Here is a 27,869-nt window from a genome sequence, read left to right as displayed (position 1 = left end):
GGGATTACAGATCACACATCAGTGAAAACCATAAAGCATAATCTTAAAATATAGTCATCTTACTCCTAGCTAGCATATTTTGTGCATTTTTTCTCCACAAAGGCAAATGGTAAAATAAAAATGTCAAAAGATAAATGAACACTAGAGCATGCTAACAAACATGTTCACAAATAAGTCACTAATTAAGCAACGGACAGAGAAAAAAAGAAGCTATAGAAAAATGTCTAAAAGCTCCTCAAAATGACAAAATTATTGTTACAAAAATAAAAATCTTCCTCTGATCGTAGTTGGATCCAGTTGAGGTTTGTGGTTTTTTTGGAACAAACACAGATCTCTGTCAATGCTGGGCAATGACCCTTGCTTCCAGAGTGCTCCCCACTGCCCCTTGTCTAGACAGTATTTCAAATCCCYGAGAAGCAAAACTAGCACCCAACAGAGCAAACCATCTGTGGTCAACACAAGTATATCCTGGAGTTGTCACCTGCACAGGACAYAGCATTCCCTTGTAGCCCAGGGCAAGTGTTAGTCCAGGGCAAGTGCTAGTTCTGATACGATGTTCAGGTGTAATGGAAGTAAATTAYGGCAGTCTTTCCTTGGAAGGAAAGGTAGCCAAAATTTGCTTAACGCTCCTGCCACATGCAGAGACAAATGCAGCACAACAGACCTTCCTCTTGACGCTCTGCTTATGGCCACTCTTTGCAAACGAGATCTTTGAGTTTGTGCCTAATTTCAATTCTTGCCATTGGATTCCCCCTCTAGCAAGATGCGGACAGCCTGTAAGCACAGACAGGGACTGAAACAAAGGTGAAAGTCTCACGTTCTTCAGAAAAATATCTTTATATTCAGGGAAAAAAAAAAATAGAAAGAATCAGTGATAAAATAGGCAATAATCTTTCTCAGTGCAATACCTCCCATCAGCTACGACAACTAAAAGGAACTTGTTCTGACTCCAGAGTCAAAGAAAGATCGAGTAAGGATTAAAGCTGAAAAGTCTTCAGTTAAACTGAGAAGGAAGCCAGGAGATTAAAGAGACTAAGGTGTATCCTCCCTCCCCTCTTCTTCTCTCCATCCCGATACAGCTTCTCTCATAATACTTTTGTAAAGTAAAACCAAAAACGGACAAAACTTCTTTTTCAATATAGGTAAAATGACATATTTCCATAGTAATAATAGTAATAATAATATTTGCCATTGCAATATTCTTATAGTAATAATAATAATAAACATTGCAATATTCTTAGGATATACCTAGGATACTTTGGAGTCAGAATTTAAAAAATCTCAAGACTGCCTTAAATTGAACTACGGACATGTGGAGAAAGCAAAGTTTACATGGACAAGGATTTGCATGTTTTTACAGTCTGTTCTCTACATAGGGGCAAGTTCTGAATGTGGAGGTCGTTGCTGCTCTCTCCATCTAATACAGATGTTTAGTAACATTTCCTCCAAGTGGAACACGCACCTGCAATGGATGAGTGATAAAAGGCATTTATCTCAATCTGCTCTGGAAAAAAATGACAATGAATGAAGATGAGAAATCCTCGATTAAGACTTGGGAAGCAGAGTGACACAGATTTATGAGTTTCTTTATAATATCTGCATTGTTTGCTTGTTTGTTTTCTACTCAAATAGCTACAATAAAATAAACCTTCAAGTCGAATTCCACAGTGAGGAAGAACACAGAAGCAGCTTTTGCTTTCTCAGACTAAACAAAACAAGTCTAAGGTTAAGAAACTGCATTAACTTCATAATGTGAAAGGTAAAACAGACTATTTATTTGTACAACTATTTATTTGTACAAGAGATCCATAATACACAATTTGTAAGTAYGAAAAAGGACTCCTACATACTGCATTTTTAATCCTATTTTACTGCACTTTCCAAACAGCTTCTGGGCTCCGGTAACACAAACACTATTTTCCTATTTTAGACAGGAAAACTGAGGCACAGAGAGGAATTTCCAGCAGACATAAGAGTCATGTGAGAGCTGCGGTTGCACAGCAAAGGTCTAATTCAACGTCCACCAGAGGCACTACAAACCTCTCCAAATATTTTAATGGGAGTTGATCCTTAAAATGGGAGATCTAGGAGTGGCTTTTGTCCTCTGTCAGTGCTTCCCTGATCTGATCACTGCTTTCATCGGTCACTTGCTCTGGGTTTTGGACTGCTACCCTTCAGTGGAACTGTGTGGACTTTGTGGGAGTACTACAAAAGCAAAAGGATTCTCCTGAGGGATTTTCCAGTGCATCTTCAGAGACATTATTTCCCCATCCTGCCCTTASTTCAGTAAGCAATAAGGTTAAGAATGGAAGTGCAGGCCTATTCTGAGAATGTCTCTACATGCATTTTCAGCTAAAAGCAGCTCTGTAAATTGCACATACTCAAAAATTAAAAAAAAAAAAAAGTTTCAGAGATGCTTCCCCAAGCATGAAAGACCTCACATGCTCCCTACATACTATCACTGAACATTCTTCATCAATTTCTTCCATCTTTAAATAAAAGGGCAGATTTTCAGTAGAACTTCTCTGTTAGCACCCAAGGAATTAAAATTCCTCTCAAAAAAACCCAAAATATACATATTCAATATATTTTTATATATATGTATTGAATGTAATATTTATCTGATTCATTAAATTTGTAAATTCCATGTTTGACTGTGATACTTCTACTCTGCATGTACCTGAGCAACTGCAAATGTATACAAGGGTATATATTTTCTTGTAGATGGATGTCCACCTACCTACATAAAATGTCACCTTTAGCTTTCCATGCAAATTAGAGATTTATACAAACAAATGTCACCGTGTGCACAAAACCAACACACAAGGCCTACACATAGGCACCAACAGAAACATGAGAATCCAATTCTGTTAAAAAGAGAAAGAAAAAGTAGAGAAGGTCACGGAACACTAAGCTTATGCCATGCTTTTGGTATAGCTCTTTTTCAAAACTTGCCATGGGCAATTTCTTCGTGTCTCTGCCTCTGACCATTATGTCAGCTTTTAACCCATATTTTCAACTGGGTAGGAGATTTTGTTTATTCCATATAGACTTTTTAGGCAGTATTTTGACGAAACCTATATAAAAATTGGTAGGAAAAAAAAAAAAAAAAAAAGACAGGAGGGAACCTAAATGCACGTTTGCAAAAAATACARCACTTAATATGTTTTTTCAAGACTTCTCATTTACTAGCTTGATGGTAAAAATATATTAGCTCTCATACAGCACTCACTGCTTTCCTGATCACTCCCCAGTATTTCCCAATGCTTTCTGGTTAGCAAGGCAGCATTTCCTGGCTTGCCTGTACAAAATGAAAGAAATATCACAAGGTAGTTTTCCTGGCTATGACAATCCCAACAGACTGTAGCATGTGTCAGTGGAAAAAACAGTGATGTGCCTTCCACTTGAATCGACAGATATGTTACATGCCAGAAGATAGCTAAAAACATAACCTTTTTAATATAATTTCCAAAAAGATTTCTAAAATTTGATCTATGAAGCAGTTCAACAAAATAAACCGTGTTCACTCATGATGAGTTTGACTGTATTTAGATTACTTATTATATGAAGATCATTATCCGTGATATAAAACTGTCACATATGAAAAACCCTACATGCAGATAAAGGCTCCCCAGAGAGTATCTCAAACCCACATAATATTCCAGAGTGCTCTCTATCATATTTAGGTSTTTTGAGTTAACTGAAAGATGTAAAAAGGTACATGTAACCAGACAGCTWGTTACTGATTTTGTTTCTGAGACTTTTGTACATTATTTACTCAGGCAGTGGTAAGAAATAGAGTGTTCTTATGCAACCTGCTCCACATTTGCAGATTCACACCTAGTATATGGCAGTGAAGTCAGTGCATTTAGTCAAATTGCACCCTGTTTTCATTATATTTATGCAGAGATGCATTAGATGATCCTCTGATAAAAAAAAGTCACAAAAATGGTCACAACACAAGCAGTGCAACTATTATGAGAAGCGGTTACTGTTTTCTGGGTTCCCACACATATATATTTTGTTTCTTTATTTGGTGCTCTGTGTGTTTGGGCATGTTGTAAAATAAGCCCTCTCTCCCACTTTAATATTGCTCACTGCTTTATAGCAACTACTTTGCCACAGCAGTTAGTTCCTCATGGAATAATTCTTGGTGATGTGCAACAACAGACAGGATTGACTCTCTGTTCTCCAGCTGGCACACTGGTACATACCCATAAATTACGTTTACCTAATTCCTTATATAAGGTGGATGTGAGCAGAACTGCAGACCTGGAACTCTACCTTTTTCTACAAAACATGAATAATGACGAGTTCTGGGTGGGTGTGTGCACATTCTTGTTTTATTAGATCTGCCCTCACAAAAGAACAATTACATCAATACCACAATTATTTTTAACTATCAATAAAAGGCCACATTACTGGCTTTCTGAGATTATTCAATTTATCACATTTTAACCTAACTCCTTCTCCCTGATTTTTTTCTCATTTTAAGTTGATTTGTGCAGTGTGTACTAACAACAATGTGAGGAGTCATACMAATTAATCAAATTTAAGCCTTCATCCACGTGTCCATCTGAAAAGAATCAGGTATGTCACTGCAGCCAGTCCAGGGAAAAGAGGTCACAAACCTTAAATCTGAAATACTTGCCATTCACTTGAGATGTCCTGTAGCACTGCAGTTTCTTTCTCCTAAACTGCTATGAATTTTCCGGTGTCTGTATAATTTAGACATTTTCATAACAAAAAGTCCATAAATTAAACCCTCTAGAGGATAATGAATAGTGGATTAGATTACAGTAAGTAATATTGTAGCTAAATCACCAGAATCGTAAGTGGAAAGGATATAAACATCTGCTCTTCTATAGGTATGAACGGAAAAAATGAAACATCGTAAATGAGCATGAAAATATCTCTTGAGAAGTAGTATTATTAATCCACCAGCTTCAACTGAATAATCTCTTCATAACACCTTAATACTAATAACAAAATAAATTAGCTGTTTAAATGGAACATTTAGTCTGCATTCAATACAGCTTTGTCATGTTGACACCAAAAAGTTAATAAACAAGTAGGTATTAAATTAGAGCACTGGAATAAAATATACACTACTGGAATCATTTGAGGGGAAAATACATATTTTCAGTCATCATTTAAAATTGTTAAAAACCTATTAGACAGTAAGATCACAGTAAATACACAACTTCAATATGCTCTAATACTGTGCAATTTATGAGATTTAAGCAAATATCAGTGAGAGTTTTAATTTGGATCTCCCAACAGCTAGACAGGATTATTGTGAGTGTAATAGTTTTATGTTCAAGTGGGATTCTGCTGTATTAAACTCTTTGTTAAACAAATCAGTCAAGCTGTCTCTCTGGAATTTTAATTTGCACCTTTGTAGCAGATGAGCAGTGTTTCACTTTTAATGTTTGATTATCGGCACATACTTTAAAGAGGCAAGATCTTACCACTTTATACGGTTTTCCTTTCATTTTCACTTGAGTGGAATTATATTTTTTTGTCCAAAAAGGCTACTGTTGCCTTTAGTTGTGTATCTGCTAAGGTATTTTATGTGCAGTAAAAAATGTTCTGTAAAATGTTGCCATGTTGTGAATTCAGCTAAAATCCTCATGCCTGTTAGACTGCCAATGTTTGCAATGATGTTTGCTGCAAAAACCCTCTCCTTCATCCAGTCAGTCAGCGGTGATGTTTGCAGTAGCATCACTGTGACTGGTCCAGACGCAAAAATACATGTCTGAAATGTCTTGTGACAGAGCAGCTCACTGCAAGCCAATTCAACTTTTTTAATGCTTCTAGTCTGATTCATTGCTTTTCTTTACCGTCAGGTAGGCATCATTTAAATATGTGTCATCTTACCTCACCCAGTTTGCTTAGATTTGCTTTGGTACTCTAATTCCAGTCCTGAATGTGATAATCACTTCTAAGCAACGGCGACCTTTTCCATTCATGTGGCCCCCTTGCTGGCCACTCTTCTGAACTGTTGCTCTCAAACCCCTCACACTAGCTCCATGTGCACAACCTCACTTGCCTTAAAAGCAAATGCAAGAGCAGCCTGTGAGATACCAGCTACAGTGGGTCCGCTGTGCAGGAGTGGGCTTGCAGTCTTCTCCTATGGGAGTCAGTGAAACTCTTTCCCAGAGAAAATCAGGGACTGAAGTCTTTAAAAACATCTTTATTATTGATTGTAAGAGCAATTATTTTGGCTATTGAAAGTGTTATATAGGAAAGAGACTAAAAGTAATGACTCACTTGGGCATAGTTATGGGCTGTAGAAGCCAAAAGTCAAGCTCCTATTAAGTAATGCTCTGCAGGAGACTAAAACTTGAGTTTATATGCCCTAAGAAATATTCTCGATATCCTGAAAGGGGAAGGTCTCTCATTCTCTCTTCTGATCCCATTTTGTCTCATGTTTTGACCAGATAGTTGTGAACCTTGGAAAATACTGGTGGAAAAAGATTAACCAAATCGTACACATTCTCCCCCAAACCTTGGTTTGCTGTTCTGGCATTTGCAGAGAAGAACTTCCCTGCCAAAACTGCCTGCCCAGCTTTGGCTGGTATTGAAACCCTAGAGAGCCTCAGCAAAAACTGAAACATCTCCTCACTGTTGGATAGAGGCCCAAATCGAACACGTTTTTAGCACAGAATACCCACATCTTGAATGCAAGGTACGACCAGGCAACTGCTCCTGACCTTCCCTGAGATGCAGCTACCCTACCATGCGGCAAAGGAGAATACAAGTCGATTTGACTCCTCCTGAAGCCACACGGAAAATTCCAGATCCTTCCTCCAGCTCGCACAGAATGGTCAACTACCTCCAACTTTTTTCCGAAGGTAAAATTTAAGTTTAAGTCCTAGCTAATGTCACTCTTAATTAGAAATCAGTAATGACATACCTTCTATAAGATTTCATTCCCGACTTCAAAAGGAGCTASCTAGGTTTGTTTGGGGTCTTTACTTTGAAGAAAATGCCTTTTATTACTTATTTTAGTGCAACSCATTAAAATCAAATATCTCCTGTAGCAAAACGATTCAAGTCCCTGGAACTCAAATAATTTTCTAATAAAAAATGCATGAGACAAATAAATGCACTTTATGTTCCACAAGAAAAGGCAGTTTCAACAGGCTAATGCTCAGAGAAAATTCATTTTATCAACCAGCCATTTCATTCTTTGGGGCCGTTACAAGCTCCTTCCGGTTGCTAGGCAACCATAATTCATAGTACCTTTTAATGGATACTCTGCAACTGCCGAGAACATTAAGGTGAAGAGAATAAATGCCTTGGGTGAATCTTGAAATCTTTCATTATGCATGTCATTCTATTTCTGTAATGCTATAATGCCGAAATGTTTCTGTGGCAGGAAACTGAGTTGTGGTAATTGCATATTCCCCTCATATATGTTTTGTAAGCAGAGCAGCACGTACTTGTCTGAAATGAGCTATTTCTAACATGATTGAAATTGGACTTTTCTACTTCTAAAGGTAGTAAATAAATCTGAAGGGGGGTGGGGGGAGGAACGAGGCTAGAGTAAATTGCCTTGAAATTTTCAGTAAGGATGACAAAATCCTGTGGTGTAAATTGAAAGTAATCCAAGAGGCTTGATTGTAATGCACAGCGGTATGTGGATGTACAGTGCACAATTGAAAATGCAAAAATACAATAAAGAAACAATATATCCCTCATCACTTCCATCTTCCTAAAAGCGATGACATTCAAAGACTGAGACATGTATGCTAGATCAGGCATATCTCCCTGTATTATTAAAACAAACAGAAGGTTTCRGCTCAATGAGAATGACTAATATTGTTTGCATTTCCTTGCTGTCTAGGGCCTTGCCTCCCTTGGGAAGCATCTCCTCACACGAGCCAAGGGTGCACTGGCATGACTACAGCTTCACAATTAGCATCTTGTTGGGCAAATTAAGAACGATGCTATAAGGTTAGGCAAGATGCCCATCCTCTTTCACTGATGAAAAGCACCCTAAAACTCAGAGATAGCTCTGTTTCTACAGGTTCAACCTGCGTTTCTTCTTGCAACCCAACTATCTTCTTTCTCACAAATGCATGTACCTGGTGAAGTTCTCTTAAAAAAGCAGTTATACTGGATAAGGTGATGATAAGATTCCTTAATAAAAATTCTTATCTTCCTTGATAGTTATTCCTTGAAGATCAGATATAGGCTTCTGTTCTATTAATTCTAGCAMAAATACAATTAACTCTGAAGAGAAACTTGTTACAACTTTTTCCAGGTACCTCTTCACTTTCTCCTTAACATATATGGGCTTATCAGTGGAAATGCTAAGGCACAAGCAATGTTTCCCAGTCCTCTTCCTCCACCATTTACAGCACTCCTCTACCAGATGCTGGTGACCTTAGATTAATCTCGAAGCTTCGTAGGAAGAATCCTGCATTATTCATGTAGGACAAGTTAGAGTCTTCTTAAAGTCCTATCTCTTTTGATGCTGGAAGGTAAGGACAAATTCTAGCTGTTTTGCTTACTCTGCCCAATTGTTGTCGAGTATTTTGAAATAACATTAGCTAATCAGCTATTTTTCTACATGACTGCTGCATTTTTGAGTGAGAAAATATGGTTCTTTCATCACATTGCATGAAGTTGGAAGGTTTCTTTTTCTGAAAAGCTTTTCAAAGTCTGTTTTGCAGCAAATTGGAGGAAAAAGAAGAGAAAGATGTTACATACATATATAAAGACAGAAAAAAAGACAGGATGGAGTTAGCAACTTCACATCAACCATGTATTGTGAAGTGATTGTTCTGGTTTAACAGCATAAGGAGAAACAAATACATGGAAATAACTGGAAAATTACCAAGAGTTAAGAGGTTCAAAATCAAGTATGCTGCAAAGTTAAAAAAAYACATAAACGGGTTAAATTGAATTGTTTCTTCACACTTCTTTGTGGAGATTCTTACAATTGGACTTTGCACCAGCAGGAAGTGTACTAGATTTTCTTTCTCCCTCCCCTTTTCTTTTTTCTTTGTCCTTATTTTTCCTTTGGTCTATTACTAGTGAACAGATAACACTGTAAGATACTGTTGTGACAAGAGGCAAAAATGTATGTTTTATAAGCACTGATTAAAAAAAAGATTATGATACAAGAAGGAAGATGGTGCCTCTCTTCAAACCACTGATGTTTCCTCCAAAAATGTCCCTTGAAGAAAAAGGGTGAAGGAGCACTAGCTTAAATGCCTGATTTTCAAAACCTCTTTCATCCTCAAAAGGATGCTTTTGCTGATGGAAATGACCCATTCCTTTCACTCCAAACACTTGACATGAACAGTTCCATTAGTGGAGTCCACTGGAAGAATAACCGAAAAAACGTATCTTTTAATGATTATTAAAATCATTAATTCTTGTTCTTTTCAGCTGTCTAGAGGATGATGATTCCATTGTATCCAGGACTATTTGAAACTCCCTAAGTAACAGTTTGGAAAAAAGTCTTAAAAGACAAACTACCAAACCACTGCTCAGTCATGTTCTCTTCTCCAGGTATAATAAATAGTGGACTTCCGCATGGAAATATAAGATCTGGAATTATAGTTGATATACTTTAAAGAATTCCTGAAAAATGTTTTCTTAGATTTCCTGGAATCRTTTAATCACATCTACAGAAAAGCTGTGCCAAGGCCAAGGGCCTGTTTTGCCTTAAATTGGAATAATGCCTTAGGTACCTCAATATGATGAATACTACTTACATCTTTCAAAACCCATGTTAGTTTTTCTTGAAATTTATTTCATTGCAAAATAGATACATGCTTACAACTGACCAAATCTACACTTTCTAAGAGAAAGAGATTATATATGCTGTCTTAGTTAATTCCACAATTCCTCTGGTACAAATATTATTTGGCCARTGTATTAAAACTGTAATACAAGGGTCAAAAATAAATCAAAATTAATATTTTAAACCTCTTTGTCAGCTAAAGAAAGAGGATACTTAATATTGTTTATCAAAGTAGAAAGAGAACAGCAAACTRAGACCTAACTGCTGGAAGGTCACAGCCAATAACGATTCTGCAAATAGAAATGGGTTGCAGAAGTATCAAATGCAAATTACTGTTTGCTGGAGAATTTTAATAGAGTTATACGTCACATTATAAAATGTTTAATTGTAACCCCATTTTAATAACACCATCTGATTAAATGAAAAGATGCTTTGCTGATCGCAATTACAATCTGTCAAACTGCATGTTTATTTACAGTTTGGTTTCCTAAAACCATAAGATATAAAAAAAGGAAACTCTATTCAGCTTGTCAGCAAACTATAATTATTGTGTATCCTTCTGTCAGTTTCTGCATAAAACTTTTGGTTCTAAAATGGATCTAATTATAACTACATCAACATTTTTATAAATGCTTGCTTTCCCTTCTCTCCTCTTTCCTCCCTCATCAGTGAAATCTTTGTGGCTAACTAAGGAAAAAACTTTTTTCTTAGTCACACATTTGGTTCTCTACTTTATCTTTTCTACCCTGACTTACTGTTTAGAACAAAGAAGATTCTATTCAATGTAAATATTATATATGGCCATGCACCTTCCTAGCATTGCATTCAAGTAAAACCACTGGATTAGGACTTTATTATTTTCTTCTGCTTTAGCATTAATGTCTTGAATATCAGCATACAAACTCTTTCCAAGTATATCATGTAGCTCATCTTCTGCAAAGTCTATTTATTGTAATTTATAACCTTTCACAGGAAACAGTTTGCCAGACAAACAAGAAATGAATCCAAATGTCTGAATACCATGTATGCATCTACCAGTTATAGAAATTACATTTCTAAAAAAGACCTATTAAATCATCCAACCTATCTCAATCACTGCCGGATTTTCCCATACATGTTCCAGTGCTTTAACATTACTTGGCAGACTATTCGGTTGACATTAGAAATTTTTTTTCTAACCTTCACCCTTTGCTTATTTTTAACCCATTATTTGTCGTGACATGTTTTAGGTATCATAACATCCATACCTTCAACCTAGATTTTTGTGTAAGGGATGACTGTAAATATATAAAGTGTTGAAATTACAGACATGAACAATTGCATAAAATAATACACTAGAGCTGAAACTTCAAGGAAAATTATTTTGTTCTATGTAGCCTATGGGCTAATGCAATCTGGATAATGATTACATGCTAATAAGATTTGGTAAAAGCTGATTATTTCAATACTGTTTCTTAAATGGTCAAGACAGCTGTGAACAGAAACAGTCTAAGTTGATGCACATCTCTATGATTATTTATGTCCTAGCTACTACATCAAGATCTATTACCTATCATTCATTCATAGATAAATATTCATTTTATAAATATAAATATACATAAACACATTTTTAAAACAAATTACAGCTCAAAGGATTAAATAGTCTACTGCATCCTCCACCATCTTTTACGGATTTTATGTAGACAATAAGGTAGGTGAGTTTTTAAGTACAGTACACAGAGTTTGCCTGAGGAGCTTCTGCAGTTTACAAAACTAAAAAAATAATTTAGACAAACATCTGTCAGGAATGACATAAGTATAGAGTGTCTTGCTTTGGGGCAGATGACCTTTTAAAGTCTTCCCTTAGACTACATTAAGGAAGGAACCCGAAGGCTCCTTTTGGACCAATTTCTGTTATTCAGTAAGTTACAGAACAAGTGAGGCTGCACAAAGCCAGGATCCAGGCAGTCAGGATCCAGGCACTCTTTTCTGGGAAGCACAGTTTTGCTCTACTCTCTTCAATGCTATGATAATTGAAAAAACAAAAAAGTATTCCAAGACTACAAACTATGTGATATTTTTCTTCACAGTTTTGTTGCAGCTTGTATTAGTTTGTCCTCTCTCACAATGAATATCTGTAACAGATATGCTCCTTTCCCAGCTTAGCCTGACTTTTCTCACGTTGCCCTGTTCAGGTGTTACCCACCAGTGACATTATCTGATCCTGGTGGGTGCCTCCCTGATTTCTTCCCCCACTCAGTCATTAACCAGCAATAACAGTCCTCGAGGCTGCATCCTGATGGGGAGATAAGACTAATTAAAAGGCTAAAAACCAGCCAAAAGTCTGCTGAAATGAAAGAATGACTGTAAGTCAATCATCTTATCCCATAAATATGGGGACAGCCTGAGAGCCCACTGAGTTCTCCTTTYGTGGCAGGAGGCTGCATGTCAGGATCTCCCCTYGAGCAGGGATGCCTCTCAAGGACTCCCCTTGGGGCTGAGATCCTTTCCACCACAGATTCGTGGTAAGTGACTATAGCACRCCCTCTTTCTGAACTTGTAAACTTTACTTTGTTACTGTGCACAAAATCCCTTAGTCATAAACCATTGACCAGGTCTGGGACTAGGATTGGATCCCACTGCATCCAGACTCCCCTCAGAAAAAAAGCAAGAGGGTCCAATCTGACCCTCATGACTCAGTGGGAGGGTGTCCTTAATAATTCCATGTATTATCTTGAACCTCAATGCAGTAAATAATAAGTGACTTTGCCATAAAATCTTGTGAAATCATTGTCCATRTCAATAAAATCTATTACTGTTTCTTTCACACAAATGATTGTGCCACTCACCCCCCACCACTGATTCAGTGACAATATTATCTCAGAACTATGAAGGTGGAGAGTGGATCTTTATTGACAAATATTTTTTGTTACAGTCTTAAATTAATGTAAAATGTAACTTTGATAACTTTTAAACAACAGAAACATCCTCTACAGGGCTAACTCAACTTTTGCCAAAACTCTGGGGARCCCCCTATTAATTAAGAGTTGGGCAAGATTAACACTAGAGTAGGATACTTCTGCACATGCCACTATTTTCAGCCTGTAATAGAACTTAAACTCCAACTCGGAGGCAGAGGACTCAGCCAAAGAAGATAGGGCAATGATGGTGGCCACAATTTAAATGACATATATAGGCATCAGTACTGGGTTGGGWGCTTTCTTTTTGCGTGTTTCCATCTTCCTGTGTTCAAGATAGCTGGTGGCAAGTGGCTGTGAAGGCCGTAGTTGGCAAGTCGTGGGCAGAACCGGCAGAGTGTTAACCTCTCTGCTCCCCAGAGCCGGCTGCRTTTGAAGGCCAGGCAAAACCACACTTGTCCACACTCCACACTCCATGGCTCTTCAATTGGGCTGTGGTGTCACTTCCAGGTCGCATGGTAGCAGCTTAAAGGTCTCAGCTTATATAATGCACTTACTATAATTGCTCTGTATTTGACATGTAAAACATGGCAGTTAATTCCCATCTTTATTACATTTGAGGACTTAGACTTCTGATAGTTCTAACATTGAAAGTTGTCCCTCACCACATATTGCCCATGCCCATTGCTTTCGGTACTGATCATCACCCATGAAAGCAGCTGCTGGTAATACTTCTGTTATTGAGTCTCATTGGGTAGAGTCATCTCTTTCTCCTCTCCTAAGAYCTGTCTCAGTCTCTTGCAGCTTTGGACTCATCTGTGCTTGCATTGTCTGTGAATAACATTTTACTGTTTTTCTTTTTAATAAAGTACTTGTCTTTCTATTCTGCAGTATAGTACTTGACAGATATGAGATACTGATATTGCAAATTCCTGTTTGTGTGGTTATTAGTACATTACTTTCTTAGCTAATTAGTCACTGCAACACCCTGTGAGGCAAAGGAAAGGTGCTACAAAGGGACAAAGCACAGCTAGCRTTATTTTTCAAGTGCTGTACTTTATTTTCCTAGAAAACTGAACTTTAAAAAGTTTTGTCAGTGGTTATTTTACCCCATATACTCTCTGTCAGGCAACTTAAGCTGCACTTAATAACCAGATCAGCACTAAGCCTATTGCACTAAACACTTTTTATGCTACTTTATAAGAAAGAGGAGTGTAATAAAATTCATTAAACTGGGATCCCACATTTGAGTATTAGGCCATGTGGAGGGAACTGAAGCTTAGTTACTGAGCTAATCTCTAAAATTCTTTATACGTGAATGAAGGTAATCTTATAGTGTCTTAGAAGGAAGTCCCATCTCTTAATAAGAAAAAACCATTGGATTCTTATCAAGGGCCTGATGCTATAAATCCTCCATGCACATGTCTTTTTTTTTTTTTTTTTTTTTTTTTTCCTAAAGAATCAGACATCTAACGTCAAAAATTTGTTTGGCTGATGTAACTGCTGTAGGGATGAAGTTAAGGTGCCTTTATCTCAATATCACCATTGTCAGAACAAGCAGAAGTTTGAAGATGGGATAGTAAGAAGCATCACTTATGATTCAGAGGCTATGTCACAGATCTCCTTAGAAAAAATACTAATTATTAACTCCAATAGAAGAAGTATATACCATTAAATTTACTGTCAGGCACTGCAACAGCTCTGATAATCCGAGTTGGTTACAATTTTCTTTGGTGCAACCACATTCAGCATGTTGACTGAGCATGTTGCACCTACTTCAATAATTTGGCTCTAGTTTCTGTCCCTGTTGAATATATGAGGTGGTATGTCAGTCTGGGGACAAGGAGGAGCTACAGGTGCTACCCTCCCTTTCAAGCAGAGGGCTTCAGTGGCTAACAGTGGCCCTGCTGGGCACACAATTTGCAGGGCAGGGCAGGCTCACATAGTCTGGAGTCACCACCTGTATCCCCTCCATCATCCCTTCTCCTGCCTACAGGCYGGCTCAGGGTAGAGCCCCGAGCACGTGCTGGTCATATGTGACACAAACTGGAAGGCTTTTTGTTCATCATGCCTTGAGATGGAACGGGTTCCTTTTTCTGTTATTTTTTTCTAAGATAGAAAGATAGACACAAGCATGTGTTCCTCATTCCACACAGTTTTTGCCCTTACATACTTTAACTTTTTTTTTTTTTTTTGTTAACTGTATTCATCTAGGATACACACAAAAAATGAACTAAGGATTCTTATTTTCATATCCTTATTGTCCTAATCTAGAAGCAGCAGCATTTAACACCGTGAAATAAATGCTGTTGAGAGCGTGTGTGTTAGTGAGTCTATACAGATGAGTTCTTAAGTTGCATACATGTGGTTAAAGTGCAGGATTACTCCAACCCTGCAGGTTAACATTCTACATGCTGTTCTTTGGGAATCTCAAAATAAGAAAGAGAATTTACATGGATTTTGAATATATGAAGAGTTAAAAAACAGAAATAAAGCTAAAATGAACCTTTGTGGTACTGAATGGAAAAGAGAAGGAGAAGGGGTCCTTAGCTTCAACATATCTTAATTTTCTTGATAAAGAAAAAATAAAAATAAGGAGTTATTTTTCACTGATTCTGTCAGAATCTCAAAGCACTGCCAAGTAGTAACATTTCTTCCTCAGTATTATCACTTAATGCTAGACCTCACAGCATTGATGAGTATCTGTGGATAAGTGCTGAAATATCTATCACTCCATGAAGGCAAGACTAGAGAAGCAGAATTTGTATTCAGCTCTGGCAGACTGCACCAGCACGACATTAAGGGTTACTTATCGTTTTAGTCCTTAGCAGAGTAACCCAGCCCAGGTAAACTTCGCTTAGGACAGTACGTGCCTTGTTGGGACTGGTTTCCCACAGACAACATGCTGTTCAATGCTCTGAACAAAGTGGGATGAGATGATGAAGGTGCCACAAATCCATGTAATCTTCTCAGCTGCCTTCAAGTTCCAAGGAAAGCAAATGCATTCAATTTAAATAATAAAACCAGGCGTAAGGAGGGACTGCTCTGCCTGATGCACACAACTCTCCCTTATATCTGCACTGTGGGCTTCTTCCCCTTTTTCTTCACAAAAGCATCCTCACCATTTTTAAAAAAGACATTTCATTTCTGTTACCTCCACAGGCCTTAAGATCACTCATCTTTTTTTTTCCCCCCTCTGAAGACTGAGAGAGTCTTCAGAAACATTTCATTATCTTGCTGTTCTCGACAACTACATGCTATGTTAAAAGTAGCAGATTAAAGTCAACAATCTCTACTGCTGAAAACCCTGAATTTCTGACATTTTCTGAGCTATGTTTTCTCTATTTGCATACTCTATTATCTGTTTTGTTTGACACTTGCAGCTATGATGCTGCATCTGCATTAATCACTCCTGTGTGTACTTCCAAACAAGGTGTTATATCATCTCTCACCTTCAACTCAAGGCTTGCTCTTGGTGCCACATTTGCCCTGTCACGCGGTGTAAAAGTCCAAACTATACCTTGGAAAGCTGTTTTCAGAAATGTAATATGCCACTATGCTATTTCTTCTTGAATTCTACTGAAGTTGTTTTCCCACTTCACTTGTGAAATACATGAACTAAATAGTCGCAACAACCACACCTAAATAAGTTGATTATAGCCTTCTATTAGCAGATATGTAATATGCAGATATTTATAAAACCAAAAATCAAGTTACATATTAACCAGCTCCTCTACAAACATTCTCTTGTCTTTCTGATGACAAAACAGCAGAGCAGACATCAGAAGTAAGGAAGCTAAACATGATGTCCCAGAGCCCTGGACAGAATAAATCATCATAATTTCCCTGAAGACAATGAAGTTATGCTGACTGATACCCACTGGAGATTTGGCTGTACATCCTTACGGGTAGGCTGTTTGACAAAACAAACTCCTGTAGTCTTTTGTGGACAATTTGTTGCTGCAAATAACCAGTTTCTACAATATGTTAAAAGAGAAGAAGAAAGAAAAAGAAAAAGGTGAAGGCGAAGGAGATCCTACAAAAATATCAAGTTGTGTATTATGAGAAAAAAATAAATAACACAAGGTGTTTCATGACCTTAACTTTATGATTTGGTGGTTTTGATGGCAATAACTCACTGTAATAAAATTTCGGGTAGCAGCAGGTCTGTGTAGTGTAACAGTAAATTCTGATGTAAACTGAAGACTAGAGCCAAGTAATGAGACACAAATGCGAAGTATTCACCAGAGACTAAAAGTATCTTCTATTGCACTCTCATGCACTCACTCTCATGCACCACAGGCTAGAAAAAAGTATCTGAGTGTGATTCAAATCCCAACTTTTAGGTTAGAAGAAGGGGCAACTCTTTTGTTTTGTTATGAAAGCTATCCATTTTGTTGATCAGAAATATAAAATCTCTGTTTGACTCAGTGGTTTGCACTAACCCTTAAGGTGCCAAAAAGATGCAATCGTATATGTCATCCTCAAGATGAGTCATGAATACTGAATTTAAAATATAGTGTATCAAGCTGGTAAAAAAAAAAAACAACCCTTTTACATAAAGGCTAGCTATGATAATAATCTTTTATATTGGATTTATTAGCAAATGTTCTTTGGATAAGAAATACTAGTTTCATTCTACCTGAGATGAAAATTGAAAAAAAAAAAGTAGCTGTCTGCTTTTCTTCACTGTTATACAGTGCTACATTTTGTTTAAGATATTACTCTCTCATGGGCTGCATATCTAAAAATTATAATTCATGAAAAAGTATAATGTAATTGTTCAAGCTTTGATGAATTGGGGCATAATGTTAAATAATTATTCATTGCCTTTATTCTTCTGTCAAAGTGTGCAAGAAAAAAAGCTTTTTATTGCTTTTTTTATATAAGGACATGAGCCTTTGTGACATGCATTTTATTTTAAACTAATGCTTCTATTATTCCACATCTGAATAATTATAGCTGACATCATCTACTCTTCAGTGTCCTAGAAGATCTTTAGCTCTAGTCCACTGTTAGATCTTTTATGCATTACATGAAAAAAAATACCTCAAGATTTTGAAAATATTTATTTTAAAAACAGCAATGAAATTGTCTGCAATCACATTTTCTGCTCTGCTTTGAAAGCAGCATTATTCAATATGCCAGTGGTCTTTTCCTTAASAGCAACATATTAGAAATTCATGCTGCTCTAATACATCTGAATTCATTGAGGTACTGCACTCCCTATAGACCTAACGAGACATTTTCGCTTCAGTTTCATATGTCCTGCACATTACCTACTGATGTGCTGGTTGTCAAAACAGTTGTACAGTAGCCTTTGAATTCAAAGTGTGCCTTGACTCTATACTAAAAATGACAATAAACCAAAGTATATACATTATGCTGCCTTTTGTTGCAAGCACAAATAGAGCATTTGGGAAATAAATCCCCTGATTTTATTGCCTTTTAACTTCTTTTCCACTTTAAACTTCAAAACTAGAAATTTGAGGCATTCAGAGAAATTGAAATCTCTTTATTTCTTTCTTGTATTTTTTTTCCATAATATACCTTCATTTTCAAAAATAGATCAGCACAAGGACTATAAATGAAAGCATTCCAAAACTAGTTTTCTTTATTTTTTTTTCCCTATAAAAACAGCACTTTGATTTTTATCCCTGGTTTCTTGGGGAAAAAGACAATCATCTGTAGGACATACTACCAAAGCTGGAATGCCTATAATTTTGTTGATGAAATGAACACACAGTCAAACTCATTGTATATTTCAGAATATTTCAGAATATTTAAGGTTGGAAGGGACCTCTACAGATCATCTAGTCCAACCTTCCTGCTCAAGCAGGCACACCTAGAGCATGTGGCACAGGGTGGCATCCAGGCGGGTTTTGAAGACCTCAATACGACACATCCAAGAACATTTGTGCAGATAAATGCACATTCTTACAYGGACCATATAGATGATATTTATGTGCACATGTAGAAGGAGTATTTCTGGCAGTCCTTGTAACAGCTCTGGAAAATCCATGCAAGGAGAGAAGAGCAGGCAGGTCAAGACACAACTGAAACCGAACGAAGGATCTACCTTCCTCTGTAATATGTGAGGAAAAGACACTTTTTCATCATATAGAAACAAATACGTCTGCAGAGCTATCAGCACAGCTTTATCATGCAGCTATATCTATAGCTACCCTGTTTAAGCAAAAGGAATGGAAGTTATGGCCAGTTTGAAAGAGGACTTAAGAGCGTTCGCACACGTGAAGCATCACASCAGGGCTGGACCATATTGTCACACTCAGATTCTGCATGAATTCTGGAGGCTTCTGAACTCCCAATATCTGCTATAATACTATTATATATTATCTAGATAATATATATATATTATCTACAGATAATAAACATGTAAAGGAATCTCCAATGTGTGTGTGACACCTAATGGGAAGACAAGAATACATGAAAGCAAAAGTCAATATAAGAACTGCCAGAATATTGAGAAAAAGAAACTTTCAGTGTTTTTTTTCTATTTTCTTTTAATACTGAGGGTACAATGAGAACTTCAATCAATCCAAAAAACTTCAAAGGAGGCTAATTCCAAATTTAAGTGTCAGATAGAGTAAATACTATTGGGAAATTTTCATCTCTCAGCATTCTGAAACTTTTCAGAGAGAGAATTCTCACAATGTGACAGAAAACCTGCAAGAAGCAGACTCCTAATAAGAATCCACTAAGCTAGTGGTGGGGTTTTACTGTGTGTGTTTAAGCACTTCTACAGAGGAAAATTCTTTCAGAGCTTGGGGCAAATCCTGCAATCCTTACTCAGAGGGATTTCATCCGAAGCYTGTAGAGAGCACTGCACAGCATGACACCAGGAGTTCTGATGGGAGGAGTTTGMAAAAGTACTTCTAAGAGGGGTAAATCCTTAATCTTCACTCTGTCCAAAATCATGGAAATCCTCGTATGAAAAAACTTGGCAGTTGAGATGAAAAAGCAGTGCTGCAGTTGGTGTGCAAACTATTCTCCTACTTTTATTTGAGCTTATTGTGCCTTTCTGCCATTTGGCTCGCATTAATTAATGCAYTGTCTGTTAAAGAAGCAACTGAACCCCACTAGGCGATTCTAACAAAAAAGRCAGGTCTAATACCAGCAAACTGTTTGAGAGGAAACATGCTGAAAGTAAAAATAAATAGAGCAAATTCAATCAGATTGCACTGAAGAGTTCACCCCAAAGAAGTAGAATTTGCTCAAGATGTGAAATTAATTACGGATAGAGAAGAGCCAACAGATTCATTTCTAAGAATAATTTTTCTAAAAATATTCATTAGTGCCCTGAAAAATGAAGACACATGGTTTCCAAATATGTTAAGTGATAGTTGATATACCAGAAATCAAACGGAACTAAGGGTTGAGATAAATTGGAGAAACTTAAACATTATTTTCCATGCAAGAGAGTATAAAAGCGATTTAAGCAAATACTTGTCAAGCAGATCAGAGTTTGGTGAGACAGTAAAAACGAAACGGAGAGATGAGTAATAGCAAGAGAATAGAGTCATACTGAAGAAATAAAAATGTGCAAATGCTCTGGACTATAAAGAACAGAGAGCTTGCTTCAAAGATAAATAAAGAATGCTAACTCTGCAAAAACCTATGTCTTTTTTCATCAATGGAAGGCCAAAAGGACAATTGAATCACTCTGTTCACTGAAGAAGTCACTGGATTCACTGAAGAATGAACTGATATTTTCTCTCTCAGTTCCTCAGCAAATTCCAATCAGAGCCGCTACACTGCAAAGTAATATTCGAGCTGTGCAAAATCATGGTGTTAACATCTTACTAGCTGYGCTAACTCGAGAGGTAGCTTTATCCCCTTGACAGACAAACCTGAAAGTATAGTTAGTTAAAAGGCTGTCYTGTGTCTAAAGGGCATGCAAGTTAGGGATAACAGTTGACTTAGGCCATGATGCTTCAAGGATCATGCTTTATTGAATACGTCCCGAGGAATGACTGTTTAAATTAAGTGCTTCTTTACTCCCTCCTATGCATATTTCCTCAAGTTCCGACTTTGATTTTTTCTGATCTACACGAAGTCCCAATAGCAAAACTGCCTAGTTATATCATTAAGCTTTGTCTGTATTTGCCCTTGATCCAGTAAGTCACTGTGATGATCTACTAACTCTCAAGGACTTTTGTTCAGAGATCTTTGTGAGAGGCTAATGTGGAATTTCAGAGCTTAACAGAATACATAGTTTCTGAATCATAATCATGACTCAAAAGAGCTCAACTCAATGAAATACTATTTGTCTTTACTGGAGTGTCACGGGTTTCTTTTACTTCTTCAGGGTCTTTCATAGTTCTGATTTGTAGAACCCTACACAAGATTTAGCATATGTTATTTTCTGTAAGACATCAGTTTTGCAGAAATGCAAGCAAAATTCAGACACTGCCATTAACATATATTTGTACTTGTATTATATTTGTACTTGTATTTGTATGAAAAACTGCCTCTTCCCCCGCTCCTCCCATTACCAAACATAACCCTGGAGTCAGATCCTGACCTCAACCACAACATACGCAACATCGTAGTAAATCAATGACAACTAAGCAGCACATAAGATGCCAAGATTAACCCGCCTGCAGTAGAGCTTGTTGGACATCCTCAGAGGGAATGCAGAGCTCCTTGAAACCATGGCAGTTTGATTTTAATTAAGTTACAATGTAGCCCTGTGACAAGGCAGATTTTTGTTGCAAACTAACTGTTTTTCTGCCAGCTCACATCATTTCCTTGGCTACTAAGGCTTCCAAGCCCCTGGCTTTAGGGCAGTTAGCTTGATGGGTCAACAGGGAGCTAAGCCTAGCTTAGCTCCCCAGTCAGTCCTCAAACCTCCATATTCTGCCCCAGATACCCTTGCCCAGTCCCAGATCTGATTTAATCTTAGGCAATGTGATGGAGAGGTAGGAAACTGGAAGCCTAAACAAACTCAATTCCCAAACACAAAGCCTTCCAGCTGGAATATAGTTCCTTAAGTGTCTAATTCTAGTGATGACAAGCCAAGACCCTTGGATCTCTGGAGTGGCAGATCCTTAATTTTTGCTTTCTGGAYCTGTAGCTCTTGGGTGGCCCATCTAGCAGGGTGAAGAGAAGTGCTCCTTGCCCATTTCCAAGCTGACAATGGATTGTGCAGCCTCATCCTCTGCAATGGGRTTTTTCACTCTTAGGTCTAGAATTCTACAGCGAAGCAAAATAACAACCTCTTCTGTAAAATGGTCTTGTCTGTAGCTGGTATGCAAAGAGTATACTAATTACTTGTAGAACCCACTTGAAAATTTAACATTCAAAGGAGCTCTGCAGTTATTGCAAGCAATTTAACATCCAAAGAAATGATTTATAATATCAGGCTTCCCAAGATTACAACCATAATGACTATCTGACAGACTTTATAAGCAAATCGTCCAGTCATTTCAATTGGATTGTGGCTGGCTAAGGACTGGGAACTGTAAAAAGGCTCTAAGATTTGGCCTAGAATCAGAAATAACATTTGCTGTTTTCCAAACGTGCAGTAAACATGAAAGGAGATATTAAATTTTTGTACATCTCTCAGTAGATGCAAATTAGAATGGAAAGAGCCTCATAAGAAAAACACAGAACAACAACCATCTGGATCCCATTCCTGCTCTAGCAGAAGTCAAAGTCCTGGGCCTCCTTTTGTCGTTATTTACAGCCATCTACAAGAGAAGTAGTTCTACTCCAGTCAGTGGACAAAAGTCCTTGGCTTTCAGCATTTCAACATAAAACTCACACTGCCTCTAGTGGGAGGTGTATTTCACCACTCTGAAGCTCGTCCAGAACAGGCTGCAAGTCTCCAGTGTATCAGGAGCTGGCTCCCTCTGAGCCTTACAAACAAGTTTGTCCCTCTGCATTTTCTCATATTAAAGAAGTAGAAAAAGAAAGATTGAAAATGCTTACCACAGAGAGTGAATTTGAAAGCAGTGTGCCATCTTGGCCCAGCATATTGGAAACTGTAATTTCAGGTAGATCCATGTTTTGTGGGTGGAAGGGAAGGAGGCCGTTGTGGTTCATTGGATGACACAGCGAGTGGTATCCAGACTCGATCTCATTCAAGTGCACCAGTGAGTGGTCAGGTAATGATGGAGGTGTTATAGGAGGTATGTTAAAATCTTCACTTTCAAGACTTGGGCCAGGAAACGACTGAAAGAAAAATACAAAAATTGCTACAAATCACATAAAAAATGAACAACAATAAAAACAGTCACAGAAAACAAACGAAGAAACAAAGCCAGCTCACTCACTTCCAAGCTGTAGCTTCAATCTAGCAAAGAGAATATTTTAAGCACCTATGTATTATAATAGTGCAGTTTCACCATTATATATGGAATTAGAAAAATGCCTCTAAGGCATAAGAATCTCTGGTACTTTCACAGCTTCCATTAGAGAGAGATTTTTTAAAGAAGYAAAATTCAAACAGATTTCAAGAGTCCTATTAAATTTTTCCAAGAGCGTTCATCTAGCTGAATACCTTTTTCATGGGAATTGTGAAAAAGGGAATACAATTTATAAAATTAACATTGGCTCAAAATGTTTCATAAGGCTCCCTGCTACTCARATCAAGAATTATGTAGTGAAGAAGAAAGATATTGCTTTTTGGCTGGCAGGTGAACTGTGCATTTGCTCTGCTGCAAAGGAAAACATATAAATACAGAAATACTACATCTTTTGTATGAATATACTTTATGTTTTAAAAAATATGATTAGAATATATCAAAAATATGTTCCTTCCTTTCTCCATCTATAAACTCTGCAATACATATATTCATCTAAATGACTTATTCTGCAAAGCAACTGTTTAGTCTTTTGTTGTCCATTGCTGTTAAGCCATTCAACTCAATCCGATCCAAGGAAAAGCCACAGGCAAAGTCAGAGTAATGCACCAAGGTGGATAATTGGCATTATTTATCTACAGTCTTCCTACAGYAGATGGGCTTATTTGGGGGATAAGTGTGAGTACGGTTATATTTCTTAAAGGAATAAGGTGAGGAGCATAAGACAGACGATCCAAATCAAGAGTCAAGAGGGATCAGTTACTGCAGTTCAGTCAGCCTGGAAGGTGTCTCTGCTTCTGGGAGAGGAGCTACAGCTCTCAGCTCCCCTGCAAATGATGGGTCTTTGTACAACCAGTGGGTGCCAAGTCTATGACACAGAACAAGAAGCTCCATCCTGCTCCTTCCTGCCCCTCTTCTGAAAGGCAGACCTGACATTCCTGTTTATTCAGCGAGTGCAAGGATGGAAATATATGCTGTTCCCGCAAAGCACCTTTAGGAAGTCTGAGCGAGAGGATATCAATTTAAAGAGGGATATGTTTTGCCCAGCATGAGCTTGCAAACAGAAGGCAGTATGGTGCATGAATTCATGCAGAAGGGCGAGGGAAGAATCAATGTCCAATTATAAACCAAGGGAGTTTTCATTATTCATCACAGTAATACTGTCCTCCCCAATGCCTGAGGTTACTCTCTGTGAGGGTATGGAAAGAAAAACTTTAAATCACCCCGACAACAACCAGTGTTACATGTTTGCAGGGAGTTGCTGAACACAGAAGTCACTGTTCCAGCGCACATTGCCCTRGCTTTGACTGCTTTGCTTCCTTCCCGACAAGCCCGAGGTTTATTTACCCCTCCGTTAGGGACTAGCTTAGCATGAAAGAGGGCTGGAGGGCTAGAAAAGAGCAAAGACAAGAGCCAAATCCCATATTCTGCCTCTACATTTCTCACATGGGACAGCAATTTGGTCTTCTCCTGCCTTTGCCTTTTGCCTCATGAGAAGGTTTGTAAGGCCTATTTGCCCCTGCTTTTACACTCTGTGTTGCAGTGGAGATATCACCCAGGGAGGAAATACATAGAGGAAACATATACCCATACTAAGGGGAGAGGAGACACACTCATGTTCAAAGAAATTGTAATGTTTATTATGTCACCATGTATAAGCTGTGTAAGATCAAATAAAATATTATGGGCAAAATTACAGTTGGCTAGATGCTAAAAAGAAAGGTCTGTAAAGTCAGAGCTTACAGGCTTGCTTAACAAAATATTAAGGAATAACAGAAATTAAGAAAATGGCAACACTCATAAGGCTATTCTGGACCAGCATTATCTCACATGCCTTATATATAGATTTGGTCTCCGTAATGCTTGTGGGCTTAGCTCCCTATAGCTTACATCTATCAGGAAAGATTGATGGGCTGGGAAAGGAGGACATTTAATGTTCAACTTTGTTTCTTCCACGATTCCAAAAGATTCATGGCCTCAGAAGAGTTTTCTCTTTGATTTTGTAGGTACAAAGAAGTGTTAATCCAACATTTGATTTTTATCTCTAAGTGTCCTACAGTGAAAATACCTTGTGCTAATCTTTGATCAATCAAAATGGTCCTGTTCAAACCTTCTAGAGGAGGAAGAATTTCTGAAAAATCTGGCCTCCTAYTGTCCTGAAGTAAGAGTAGCACAAGGATCTGGATTAAAGAAGTGGGGACTTCAACTTGGAGTTGCTGCTAAAAGCAAATATTCTTAAACCAAATACTGACAGAGTGGCTGTGAGCACACCACGAATATTGAGGGTTTCCAGCTAATTTGCTATCTTATTTGTGCACCCCTCTTGCATGTCATACATTGAGAGTCTAGCTTTTGTTTTAGTTAGACTGATTTGGTTGGACCAGTTGGACTGGTTTCAAATGTGTCTTTAATTAGTAACATTTCAAAAAATTCTAGAAGCAATTGAAATGCCACTAGGGCAGTAACTTCACTTTTTAAAATAGAAATAAAAAAATAGTGTCATAAAACTCCACAACCCAAATCTGCAGTTGCATCATGTACAGCTATATAATAATTACACTAGATGTCATATATGTAGGCTAATAATTTTAAATAAAAGGTTACTCTCTCATTATTTAAAAGAAAWCCACATCATGGTTACTGCTTGCAAAACTTCGCGCGTTTTGCAAATCCCCCATCACCTAACACATAATTGTCAATTACACTTAAATAAGCTGCTTGGAATAGTGAAACTGTAGCAAAGGCAATAAAATGTCAAAACAACATGTAATTTATGTGGAATTAATCACTGACTATAGTAAATACAATCCTGCTGTTCTGGTAGTGGCTGAACAACATAGTTACACAGCGCCAGCACTTCCTATATATACTTTTTKGGGGGGTGTGTCTTTTAAAGAAAAAGGCAAGTAAACTATTTGAGTATTTCCCCAAAGTCAGCATGCAGCCTGCATGCTAATGGCAGGCAGCTAATGGAAAACACCTGAGCAGGACCCTGTTCACCTACCATTCATTTTCCAGCCAGGTTAATCCTGCCATATTCRGTGTGTGTGCAGGAGGTTCCTAAACCAAGCTGTTCCATTAGCAACTTGATGGTACTCCAGTTTGGCCTCTACACACACCTGTAAGACCACTGCACACCAGTGCAAGACCAGGTCCAAGATTTCAATGAAGCATAAGGTCCCACTCCCAGGCCAGTCATGACTCTGTCCCTATCCCGAGTTTTCCTAGATCATCTCTTCTTCCAATCTACTTCCATTTACCTGGAATTGCTAATGAAAGCACTAATCTCCCACCAAAAGCATTAGGGATGGCTACAAGGCCTGTATCCAATTACAGTTAATAAGTACAGCTCATATGTATTAATAATACATGTGGCCCATGGTTTCAGCTTTTCTAGGTTTTTCTTGGGGTGTGGATAACAGGGTTTTTACCCTCCCTGAGGTTTTTCTTTCCTAGTAGGCTTTTGTATCAGCACAATTTCACTCTGCAAAGAAAGACAAGACAAGAAATCGGTACTTTTCATTCTACTGGGCACAGAAATGCCAGCAAGCTTCTCCTTTCATTTTTGAGTCAAAAAGGGTAGCAGCAAAAGCTCTATTTRTCTTATGAAGCTGCCAGGAACTTTGCAAGTGGTTTTGCCTTCACTTTATGACTGTGGGAGTGGATGAGGGAATGAGGTGTTTAGCAGCTCTTCCTTCTACAGGACCTTCCTAGGTCTCTGTTACATTCCAGTCCTTTACAAAGTAACACCATTGAACCTACCAGAAGGCACTGAACAGACACAGGCTTTAATTTTACTTTATTATAAAGAGGATTTTAATTACATCTGGATTTATTATAAGTAGATCTGAATACGCTTCATATGGGAGTAACATAATAGCAACCTCAGAACTGAGCAACCTGGAATTTGGGCCACTCACAGACTTGAACCTATGAATAGCTTTTTCACTCAAGGATGGTCCCCCAAATCTAAAGGATAATAATCTGTGTTTCTAGTTAGATTCTGTGACATTTCTGCCCCAAGTGTGGGAGCAGCTTTCATAAAGCAGATGATATTTGAGATATCTATCATGAGATCAAGAGACCTTATGCCACCTTAGTCTATAATTTTATGAGAAAAGCTTTCCAGAATAAAACAATACTAACATGCAGCCCTGGTTCACAGTCCAATCCAAATCTAAGATTTTATTTTGTACCTGAACAATGAACTTATTGGTCCCCTCTAACTTACCTTTTRTGCCACTTAGTCTGGCCAAATCCAGCAACAGGAGAGAGTGAGATGGTGGGAAGGGGTTTATATGTCAAAGTGCAGTCCTTTAATTAAGTATCACATAACTCAACTAAGCGTCCTGCTATGAGTATCAGTAATAACACCAAAATAATCCTGTATTCYTATTCCGTGGAACCCAGATACATTGTTTTCTGAATAATGTGGGAAATGCTTGCACAACCTGACTGCGTAAGAACTGAAGAAAATACATTAGGGAGAAAGAAGGAAAAAAATTAAAGCCTTTCTTTGTAAATAATGTACAAGGATGAAAGTATATTGGCCAGCCAATCTTATTTACGTTTCTAAAAGAAATAATAGAAAAGGAAGACTTTAAAAACTAAGCAGAAAAGGGACCCAAAGAAAGTGCTTCAAACAGACTGACCACAAGAGGCAGCAAGCCTGCAAATATCCCGTAGAAATCTCTCTGGAAAGAGCAGAACCAGTACTGTATGATAGTATAAAAGATAAGTCTAATTCATTAAGAAACTCTAATTCACGTGCTCAGGGTTTGCAGCAGTCACTGTTCATACACTCAACAGAACCTGGTATTAGCAATGATTCCTTAAAAATTTGGAATTTGCCTATAGATATTTAATTTAGATGGAGAGAAT

The 27,869-nt window shown here is 37.7% G+C and overlaps 1 protein-coding gene across 1 annotated transcript in view; it reads right to left on the bottom strand.

Annotated features, from left to right (window-relative positions):
• TOX (thymocyte selection associated high mobility group box) overlaps positions 1-27,869 on the bottom strand; it is a 213,356-nt gene that overhangs the window by 65,555 nt on the left and 119,932 nt on the right. Inside the window, exon 3 of the mRNA XM_026050092.1 lies at positions 22,615-22,857. Within this exon, the coding sequence (XP_025905877.1) occupies positions 22,615-22,857 (243 nt within the window). The remainder of the gene's footprint in view (positions 1-22,614; positions 22,858-27,869) is intronic.

The sequence above is a fragment of the Nothoprocta perdicaria genome, unplaced genomic scaffold (genome assembly GCF_003342845.1).
Source record: "Nothoprocta perdicaria isolate Ctin4 unplaced genomic scaffold, notPer1 scaffold_65, whole genome shotgun sequence".
Classification (NCBI taxonomy): domain Eukaryota; kingdom Metazoa; phylum Chordata; class Aves; order Tinamiformes; family Tinamidae; genus Nothoprocta; species Nothoprocta perdicaria.
This window is presented reverse-complemented; position numbering and strand designations above follow the sequence as displayed.